General features: G+C 33.7%; 2 protein-coding genes across 2 annotated transcripts; both read left to right on the top strand.

The window, feature by feature from the left end:
* The first annotated feature begins 2,023 nt into the window (after window positions 1-2,023).
* Window positions 2,024-2,341, top strand: LOC143575370 (cucumber peeling cupredoxin-like). The gene has a single exon (XM_077059769.1). The coding sequence runs from the start codon at window positions 2,024-2,026 to the stop codon at window positions 2,339-2,341; it is 318 nt and encodes a 105-aa protein (XP_076915884.1).
* Window positions 2,342-5,488: 3,147 nt separating this feature from the next.
* Window positions 5,489-5,884, top strand: LOC143575369 (early nodulin-like protein 9). Its single transcript, XM_077059768.1, has one exon. It carries the CDS (start codon window positions 5,489-5,491, stop codon window positions 5,882-5,884), a length of 396 nt encoding a protein of 131 aa, XP_076915883.1.
* Window positions 5,885-11,568: the final 5,684 nt, after the last annotated feature.

The following is an 11,568-nucleotide window of genomic DNA, read 5'->3' as shown; positions in this document are numbered from 1 at the left end:
ACCAAGATGCGCGTCACCGAAAAACTCTCTCTAACGTTCTAAAACAACAAAGAGATTTTTCTAAGTGTCGGAATATTATCGAGTCTCTAGACCCGGCACACAATACCTATGCACATAACATGTTTCGTGTTTCGTTTGTGAATCGTGTGTGACTTTAACCAGTGTATTTGTGACACATTACATGTGTAAGCAATCATATACGTGTCATGTATTCATAAAGTACATCACTATCAATTATTCCCCGTAAGGGCATTTTGGTCGACAAATAACAATTAACTAGCCATTATTCCCCATGAGGGCAATTTGGTCAAATCATGGCAGTCAATTAGCAATTATTCCCCGCAAGGGTATTTTGGTCAACAAATAACAATTAACTAGCCAGTATCATGTTTCATGCATTTTTACACAACTCAGCAGCTAGTTTCACCGAGACAGAAATCCTACTAGAAAGATTGTACTATTTCACCGATCATAGCATCTCAATTAATTTACCAAAAATCATCACAGAAGCACATATGTCTTAGGTTTCCAGAACATATTTAATTATATTTTTATTCCACATAGTTTTCTCACAATCATCAAATCATTACAGCAAACTCATAACAGTCAAGTTCATGCGCAACAGAATGTTATTTGCAATTCCCGTTAAACGAAAAATCCAATAAATGCAAGACCACTTGGGTTAGGTTCCTAACTCAATAAGTCAACTTCCAGAAGTGGAACCAACCCAATTGGTCTCGTAGTTCATGAGATATAACATTTACAACACAACCTAACAGCATGTCTAACAGCTCAGCTTTGCACAATGTTTTTGTAAATTCATAAAAGTTAACTTCTACTTGTCCAAAAATTACAAATTCATACTTTATAGAAACTAGACTCAACCTAGTTTACTGTAGTACCAATAATCTCAACCAATTTTCACGTTTACACTTTGTTACAGTCACTTAAACATCATATACACATTCTGTCCAGAAACTGTTTGCATCCAAACTCAACATAATAACAATCTATGAACTATCATGCATTCATATAACCCTCTAGACTCCATAAACACCATCCATGCACATCAATTACATATTACATACTTGATTAGGGTTTGTGTTTGAACTCAAATCAAAGATACAACAATCAACATGCAACAAGATTCAATCTAGTTATCAAATCATCATTCAATCAACCACAATCATATTAGCTATATACATACACAAAATCGGCAGCTTAGGGTTTGTGGTTAACCCAACAACATCAAAATCAAGCAACAAGAATGTATAGGATGATCAATTATACCTTCCTAGCACCTAGTTCTTCAATCACAAGCTTGATTTCTTGGTTGAATGTGTGTATAAGGTGGACGGCAGCCAAGGCTTCACAAGGAAGGAGGCCGATCGGAGCTTGGGGTTTGTGATAATAAGTTAGGGTTAAGTTATTAAGGCTATATTTATAGACATACAAGTTAGACTCAAGTCCCTCCACTTTCAATTGTTGTTTTTCTAACTTAACTAACTAGTTTACATCTTGAGTTAATGTTCATAACCATGTTATCACGTAACACATAAGTCTAACACATAATTATCACATAATTACTGTTTTGTCGTTTTTCGTTTATTCCTCAATCGTTTGCGTCAACTCGTTTGCGTTTCGGTGCAAATCCCGAAAGACTACACATGTAGTAAGTGTTAAGCGTCATTTAAACCCTAGTTTAAATGTAATGAAGTGTGCGTTATAGATTCAATGATCTTAAGTTTGAATTGACGGAGTTGAGTTAACGGAGTTAACCTGAAATTGACGATTGTCACAAAAGTATGAAGTTTAGTTTAAGGTTACATCAAGTTACATAAAGTATATTGTTACTTTACCAAAAATAAAGAGTTGAGATACATATTGTTGGATTCCATAAATACACACATCAAACCGTATAGCCTTTCACTCAAGAATTAAAGCATCAAATATGAAATCTTTAAAGTTAAACTTTGTTTTGTTTACGGCCGTCGTGGTTGTGTGTACACATTTCCCCACAACGATGGCTGCTACTTCCTGGATAGTCGGCGGTGCTTATAAGTGGACTTTACCTTCAAAGCCTAATTTTTATGAAGAATGGACTAAAGGAAAGAAATTCCTCGCAAACGATAGTTTATGGTTTCTCTTTGAAGACCATAAACATACCGTCGCACAAGCAACAAAGGAGATGTACGATACATGCAACACCACAAGCATCAAGCGTGACTTTGACTTGAGCGGGTTCATAAACATAATGGATAAACCTATACTTCGCTATTATGTTTGCGCATTTCATTGTAAAGAAGGTCATAAAGTAGGCATCGATGTGAAAGAGTCATAGTTCATATTCTTTTAATTTATTATAAAAATAACGGTAGAAATATGTCTCGTAAGAGTACACCAGTTCAAACCAAGATATTTTAATATTAATGAGTTCAAATTCTAAATAAAACGTTGTTGATTTATTTTTTTTGTTATTGTAAATTTGTAATCTTAGTGACATAAAATTTTAGCTTAAACTCCAATCAATTAGGAAAAGCTCGTTTTCGTGCCCCAAAAAAAAAAAACGGACGTAAACTATGCTTTTAGTGAGATTATAACTACAAAAAAAACTGTGTTCGACTAGCTTGTTGTTGTTTGCTGTTTTTTGGTTGTGTTTGGGTCTTTGTTTATTTTTTTGTTATGCCTAATTCGTTTCTAGCCACTTGCTAGCTTCTCGTGTTTAATATATTGCCACCTTTAAAAAAAACGTTAGTTAAATTAAACAGGCCTTAGAGAAATCAAATGACAAAAAAAAATAATAAAATAAAAAATGAAAAAGTTGATAATCCCTTCTCTTTTTTCCCCTGGTATGTTTGAATTTGGTGGAAGTTTTGAATCACATTTTTGGAGGGTATCATCTTGTTTCAAAGAATTGGAATCCTAATAGTCATTAGTTGAAGGTGGTTCTTCCGATTGATGGAGGGCTAGCTATAAAAGTGTTTTGGAATTGTTGGATTCGTCAATACTACGTGGTGGATTATTTGGAGAGTTCGGATGAGACTATTTTTGTCAACTTAATGAGAACAAAAACACTATTTGATTTGATTGTTTCGGTTTCATATTCGTGGTTGTCATCTCGTAATTGTAAGTTCTATTTGAATTGGGTAGTGTGAATCAAAAACCTGTTACTTAGCATGTAAGTTTTTGTTTTGTCCCTGGTTAGAATTTTCTATCCGGGTATGGTTTTTATTACAAGCTTTTCAAAATAAAAAAAAGCCTTTGAGACATAAAATCCATGATTATTGAATCTGGGAATGAATCAACACAAGTTATATAAGTTAACATAATATAGCATAACAGTGATATGCAATTAGGGTTGTAAGCGAACCGAGTCAAACTGAACGAAGCCTTGTTCGTATTCGTTTGTTTAGCAGTAAACTTGTTCAAGAATACTAACCGAACGAAAAATCTTTGTCGTGTATGTTCGTTAAGGAATTTGTGAACGATTCATGAACGCAAACGGACATATACTATTTAAGAGGGAAAAAAAGTAGCATTCTAAATCCAAACATTATACATAATCACCTTAATTAAATATAAAATTAAGCACACAAGATTATAATAATCTTAAACATAATTGTCCCCCAATCGATTGTTTTAGTTTGATAATGTCTAGAAGCACAAGCTAGATGTGTTGTTAGTTAAAAAAACTTTAAATAACAAACCAATAACAAAATGAATTGAACATAAAAAATAAAGTTATAAAATTTAAAAGTTAGGTTGGTTATGGTTGGTTATTAGAAATAAAATATTATAAAAATATAAGACAAACGTTTTAACGAATTAACATAAACGAACATGTTACCGAACGTTCAGGAACACAACCTTTGTTCATTTTTGTTTGTTTAACTAAGTGAACAAAATTCATTGTTCGAGTTCGTTCATTTAATTAATGAATAAACGTAAACAAGCAAATGATTCACAAACTGTTTGCCAAATGATTGATTCGTACAATGCAATAAATATCATGAAAATTTAATTAATAGATTATAGTTCTTTATTCTTTTCTATTAAGTAAGAAATCGTCAAATCTTGCCTAAGTTTTTCCATAAGAGAATACCATCACTAAGAAGTGAACGAAGATATGGAGAGGGCATGGCACGAAAGGGGACGGAATGAATAACTGTCACTAACCATTCTCAGTTAAATTGAACAAAACATTGTTTCTGTTCATTCGTTTGTGTTCGTGAACCATTCATGAATATGTTCATTTTCTTAATGAAACAAACAATAAATTGCGTTTGACTAGATGTTCGTGAACCGTCTACGTGTCTGATAAAAGCTTAATAGACGAACTTGAACAAGGCCTTGCTTAGTTCAGCTCACTTCATTTATAGACCTAGAGACTATTGTAAAATATATATATTTTCTTAAAAGTTAATTCGACTTTTTATGTTTAACATTTTACAAACATGTAAATACGATAAACTATAGTGTAATGTTACATCGTCATGTGGTTGTCAGCCCAATAACAAAGACAAAATTTTTTAAACAATTTAAGATTCTAGGTTCAAATCAAAGAAATTTGCCTTTCCAAAAACGTGTTAGCTTACATGTAGGGCTGTGCAACGGTTCAGAACCGCGAGAACCGAAACGGAACCGGAACCAAACCGGAACCGAAAGTGAGTGAAAAATAGAACCGGAACCGGAACCTATTATAGTAAACCGGTTCGGTTCCAGAACGGCTAAAGCCGGTTTTCGCTAATCGGTTCTGGCTAGAACCGGTTCGATCATTTATTTATCAAATGAGTCATGCAAACTTTGCAAATTGTAAAATAAGTTTATTCAATTGTATGTCTTCTTTCACGGTAAAATTAATTTAGATTACAACATGAACATCCGTTATGTTTTTTATTAAAACCTATGTGTTGAAGTTAAATAAATCATTAGCAGCGATAGATTAATGGAAGATCATATCATTTTATATTAAATTACCTTGATAGCTTAAATCAAAATTGATCATGGTTGCTGGTTGCTAGTTCTTGAACGTAAAGAAAGAAGATTTGAATTAAAAAATGATTGAATGGATGTCGGTTAATAATTTGCTCTATAAAAAATGGGGATTGGTAAATTTATTTAAAACTTTTTGAATATTCCGGTTCTTCGGTTCCAAGTCTAGAACCCGCCGGTTTTTTTCCGGAACCGAACGGGGAACGGTTTAATGCAAATTCTGAGAACCGAGAACCGAACCAGTACACACATTAGCGGTTCTGAGGCACCGGTTCTATTCCGGTTCCTCGGTTCTTACGATTCCGAACCGTTTTTGCTCACCCCTACTTACATGAATTTAGAAAGTGATTGTTACTCTACCACAAAAGGAGTTTGAGATCTTATTTTAGGATTCCTAAGAGTTAGGTCTAAATTTGAAAACGAAAACTTGCTTCGTATAAGTAATAATCTCTATAAATACAAATCAAACACCACAACCTTTCACACACAATCAAATATGGCATCTGTGAATTTGAATCTTGTGGTGGTTACAACCATCATGGTCGCATATACACATTTTTACGCATCAATGGCTATTACTTCATGGGTAATCGGTGGTGCTCGTGGATGGGATTCGCCTCCAAGGCCCAACTTTTACGAAGAATGGGTGAAAGAAAAGAAATTCGTCAAAGGTGATTATTTCTATTTTATCTTTAAAAACCATACACATAGCTTTGCAGAAGTAGAAAAGCCGGCATTCGATACATGCAACACCACGAGCATCAAGGACGAAGACGACATTGACGTTACCGGCTTTATGCTCATCGCACATAAAGCCCACACTTTCTATTTTGTTTGTAAAGGTCATTGTAAAGAAGGTCATAAAGTAGTCATTGATGTGAAAGAGTCGTAACGTAGTTTAATAACGACTATATCATATATATATATATATATGGTGAAGTTAAAATAAGAAGTGAAGTGTGTCTAAGAAGTGTAAGAAGTAATATGATGCGTTAAATATGTTGATCTGATTGTGGGTATGGAAAGTGTGTTTATTTTGCGGTGTGTTTTATTTTAGTTGTCGTGTGTTTATTGTGTGTTGTGTTTTATTAGATCTAATGATGAAAACACACTTCTTAAACTTCTCAGTAAAAATCTACTTCTTATTATAACCTTACTATATATATATATATTGGTATTTGTCTATTACTAAAATGAAGAACATATGAATAGAAATATTTTCACATTCAAATCAAGTAAACAAATTCAAAGCATCCTTTTGTCCAAAATAAAACCGTGTTTTAATCTTAACTAGGTGTCTTACGCGGTGCGTTGAGTTAGCCTGGTGTTTTTGCTTTTAAATATTAAAAATTGCCGTGAATTCTTCTTAAATCAACTGACAAAAAAGACTCGCGACGAACAAAATAAAAAATTCACGCGGATAACACCATCCCAGAACCATTGGACGGTATCGGCCATAACAAAACCCTATACTTTGCGACTGCAAATCAACACGAATTTTGGACTAAATCATAGGCTAAAAAGAATTTAACATAAAAAATTTGAAGTGTTGATACGAGATTGGTGTTGCGTGGACCAATCACAACTACTGTTGCACCGGTAAGTTACGATTTTGTAATTTTCTTGTTTTCTTTTTTGGGAACTTCATTACAGAAAGAATGAAAATGTTTATTTAACGACCAACAGAGTAATATAAAGAAAAAGGGAACTAGAAAGAAGCTAGAACACCCACACCAAAGTACAGCCAACGGCTAGGGGTGTTCAACGAATCGAATTTCGAATATTCGAATGTATTCGAATCGAATTATTCGAATTTTGAAATTTTAAAGCCGGATTCAAATTCGAATTCGAAATAGATTTGACAAATTCGATTCGATTCGATTCGAATTCAGAAAAGCTAATTCGAAATTCGATTCGATTTGAAAATGAAGTTCGAATCGAATTCGAATCGATTCGAATTCAGTTAAAAAAAATATAATTCACTTTTAAAACCACTATAAATTTGAGTTTTTTAACAAGAAAAAGTACAACTCTATAAAATAAATAAATTATTTAAAGTTATCACACTCTAAATATTCAAAATGGTGATGTTAATTACATTAATTATTAACCAAAATGATAAACTTTTTATTTTTATCTCTATAACTTAAAAGATTTATATAGTTTATCTTTTCATAAGTATGTATATATATAACAAAATAAAATGTATAATTTTAATTCGAATTTCGAATCGAATACGACTTTATGATTATAAATTCGTATTCGATTCGAAATTCGATTACTAAAATCGAGTTCGAACCGAATCGAGTTCGAACCGAATTGAATTCGAATGACTGAAAATCGAATTCGAACCGTCAAATTCGAATGCGAGTCGAATCGAATTTCGAGTTATTCGAGTCCGATTCGAATACTGAACACCCCTAGCTGAGCAAAGACAAACAACAAAAGTAACAACAAACCCGATCTACACAAGCTTTAGACATTAAACCTATGCAAATCATCCCAAGTAAGCCCTCTCTTTCTCCCTCTATGCTTTATCCAAAGGAAGCTCAACACTTTTATCTCTATCAAACCCACGACTTGTGTCGGGATCCTCTTATAAACAAGCATATTCCTTTTCTTTCATAAACACCATGCCGCAATTAGGCATACTGCATGAAGAACATCCACCTTTTCTTTCTCAAACCTTGAAAATTTGTGTAGCTCCAACACATTACACATCTCGAAAGCTAAACAAGAAAAGTGTTGGCATTTTACACCTTTGAGCGAGCACACTCCAAATATAGTGTGCAAGCCCACATGAAACCATCACATGTTCCACCGTTTCCTCAACCTCCCTCCAAAACGGACACATATTTGAAGCCACCGGGATATTTCTCTTTTCCAAAGCATTGAAAGTTGGAAGTCGGCCCAACATCGCTCTCCAGGCCACGAAGATAACAAATATTAGCTTAAAAATATACAGCTTAAAATCGGTTCCAACTTCTTCGAACTGGTATAACTATACAGCTTAAAAGATAAACAAATATTAACTTAAAAATATAATAATTAGTATTATTATTATTATTAAAATAAAAAAAGAAAAAAAAAAAACATTGCATGTAACCAACCGATTGGTTCCACACAAATATTAGCTTGAGAGGCTAAAACGATACTGTTAAGTGTTAACTTAGTAAAGCTAATTGAGAGGCTAAAACGTTATTATATTAATAATTTTTGAGAACTAATAAACAGATTGATATCGCCAATTTATTAACGTTAGTTTGAGTATTTGTTAAATTGGCTTGGACCAAAACTTGGTAATTCCAAAGGTTTGAATTTTGTCACTAACTTAAAAAACAAAAATTTGATAATTCCAAACCGTATTCTCAAGTCGGTGAATATGGAAAAACCTAAGTTGACAATTCGATCAAGTACTCGGTTAGGTTCCTGATTGTAATAGGATTAGTATGGTAATAATTTTAACGTGGTTCGGTCTCCGTGAGGGCCTACATCCACGGACTGCAGTTTTTCTTATTAGCTCAAAACCAAAATTACAATTACAAGACCAGAGTATATATAATGACAAAATTAGGGTAACACAATATGACTATCAAATGAACATTCGTCTAATTTTATTTTTGAAGGGCCAACGAATCTTCTAATTGAGCTACCGACTAAATTCACCAGATCAAGATACACTCCTTTTAATCCGTAGAAAACTCTCAACTAAGGCCACTCCACCACCATCCCATTGCAAAATTAGTATATATACTTGTGTTTTTTCAGAAATTCAGTTAATGAATCTAGTTGTTGGTTGGTAACTAACAAATAAGAAGTTCAAATACTATATTCTATTTTGGGCAATGTCTTAATAAGACTGCACTAAAAATATTTTTCTTCTATAAATAGTGAATATTTTATAAACGTGTAAATTAAATAATATATAATAATTTAATAAATTAATGAAAGAGAGAATAGAAACTATATGAAGTTTAGTGCGAGGTTACGTCAATTTTGAAACTATACTATTACTATACATCAATTAAGAGACCCGATCCCAATTTCTCATGGTTTTTTTGTGTTCGGGTCAAGTATCTAAAAAGAAAAATAAAAAATCTACAATGCTAAAATTAAATCAACATTATTAATCTTTACTCGTAACATAAACAACCAGATACTAAACCAACATAGCCCAATTAAACAATATTACGATGAGTACATCTTGCTCCTAAAACACCGTCATTGGCCGTGAACTTTTCAAACTCAATCCGTACGATAGAATAGGAACAGATAACCATGAATCGAATAGATATATAAATAATAAATAATGGAATGGGAACCAATGGAATGCCTAGGTCTAGAATATGTTGCCCGGGATGCCAATTGTAAATACGGATAACCTTCCTATACCAAATAAAAATACCATGTTTAAAATAAAAGGTTAATTCAGGTTTTCAGTTTGACCTTAAGCGCAGTAGTCAAACCCAAGAACTAACCTGAATTACTACGGTTCAAGTCTTCTCATGTGGGTTTCATGTTTCAATTAAAAGTGATAAGTGTAATTTAGACCATTTGTCTTATCCAAAATTAAAACTTATTGTGCCTTATGGGTTACGATTCTAATATTTGTTTCATAGCTGGACAGACTGCTCTAAAAGCTACTTCATGTAAGGTGATTATATATGAGAAAACTTGTCTTGACAACCAACATGCATTTATACATTTTTACTTTTGACACTTTTGGTTTCCTCGCACCTGAAGTTGTGTAATTACTTAACCGAGTTCAACGAGTCATGCATAGTAATATTATGAGTCCAAGATCTGTCAATGTAATTATTGAGTTTTGCAATTAAGAGCATGTTTGGGAATGAGTTTGAAAAATAATTATTGGCGTTTTGGATTTTTCAAAAAACCATTTTGAAAAGCCAAGATTTGGGACTTTTAGAAAACTGCTTTTGAACCCTTCCAAAAGCTAAAATTAAAAAGTTTTTTGTGATTATTAAACACATTTTAACTTTTTAGCTTTTTGAAAACACCAATAAAACAATAAACATTTTTCAAACTCAATACCAGACATGCTTTAAAAGGAGCTTGTGATGCAGATCAACATGCTCTAAAAGGAGCTTGTTGATCGTTTACCTTCTGTTTTGATATAAACACTATGTTTTATTATGAAAATAATGGGGATGTTTTATTGAGATCCTTATTGCACGAAGAATAAAAAAAATATAAACAGAAATACTTAATTAACCTGTGATTTAGCTTTTAACTCTAACAAGTTTTTTCACCCCGCGTTGCTGGGAGGCTGATTTGCGCGTAGTCAATGGTAGGCGACGATTGGTAAAGGCATCGTGATACGGTTACCGTATCTACCCACGTTGCACTATCCTTCTTTTCTGCATGCATGCATATTATAGTACTCACCCATGTTGGCATCATGGCATGTTCCCATGTTTATGATATAATCATGTAGTTGCACGTTCTATTTTAGTTATCCTAGTATGGTTAAGTTTATGTGTATTTAAGTATTGTTCTATTAATGAAAAGGGTAGACAAGTTATGAAGTAAAATGCCTAGTTCTCTCTTTATTTCTTTGAAGTCTAACTCGCTCAAAGGGTCACTATCTTAGGAGATTAGCCATCTCGAATCGGCCTTCTATCACATCACATCGAATCCTGGGTTCTAAATTCGAAACAAGAGATGTTCATTATTGTCATTATTGTTCATTATCACAGGCTCTGAACTATTACCACCACAACCTTATGAACCAAATCGACTAAAAGTAACTTTAAAAACAAAGATAACAACATATGATGCTTGAAGTTTTCCAAAGTGATTTATTCTACAACTAAGACGTGCAACGGTGCCAAATCGGAACTCAAAAACAGTAGGCATTAATAATCATAGGCTCAGGTACAAAATCATCATCGCCATTAGCAAGAAAACCGACAGCAAGTCAGGTGTAAAGCCGATGGCTAAACAACCCGCGGCGACCACGACTGAGCCACGACACCTACTCTGCCGCCAACGGTTCAGACTCGGAACCCGATAACAATAGAAAGTGGCCGCAGGAGAGAGCGACACACAGATGCAGTGGTAAATACGCCCATGGTAAACTGAACGACGACACCACCCACCGTCCCTTCCAAGGGTTCCAAAACAGAATCCGGCGAAGACGGCGGTCCTCTCCGACTGGTAAACCACCGCATGAGGTTTCTAAATGTTGAGTCCAGCAATGGTAATGGCGTCTGCCTAAGAGCCGGTCAAGATATAGATAAATAGCTATTGAATAATAAAGTGGATAATAACAAAGCAATTGCAGCAGGAGAGGGTGAGTCACAACACGTGTTAGATGGAGAACAAACAATTTCATGAACAATAAAATTGTGAGACCGACACAATGTTGATGTTTGATATATATATAATACTGTTTAGATGTCACAATTCGTCTTGATTTTTTTTCTCTTTTAAACAATTTAACATGAACAAGACAAGGGTCTCCCTTATTTAACAACCCTCGTGTTAACTACTTAACTCAGTTGGTGTAGAGGTAGGGTAGTAAACTCACCATCTAACTAAGTACAACACCCAAAT

Source organism: Bidens hawaiensis, unplaced genomic scaffold (genome assembly GCF_021521415.1).
Source record: "Bidens hawaiensis isolate Kalapana, Puna unplaced genomic scaffold, B.hawaiensis_p1.1 tig00027347_1, whole genome shotgun sequence".
NCBI lineage: Eukaryota > Viridiplantae > Streptophyta > Magnoliopsida > Asterales > Asteraceae > Bidens > Bidens hawaiensis.
Note: the sequence above shows the minus strand (reverse complement) of the source record. Positions and strands in the feature narration are given on the sequence as shown.

Excerpts from the sequence above, each read along its gene's own strand:
- LOC143575370 (XM_077059769.1), top strand. The coding sequence starts at position 2,024 with ATGGCTGCTACTTCCTGGATAGTCGGCGGTGCTTATAAGTGGACTTTA.
- LOC143575369 (XM_077059768.1), top strand. The coding sequence starts at position 5,489 with ATGGCATCTGTGAATTTGAATCTTGTGGTGGTTACAACCATCATGGTC.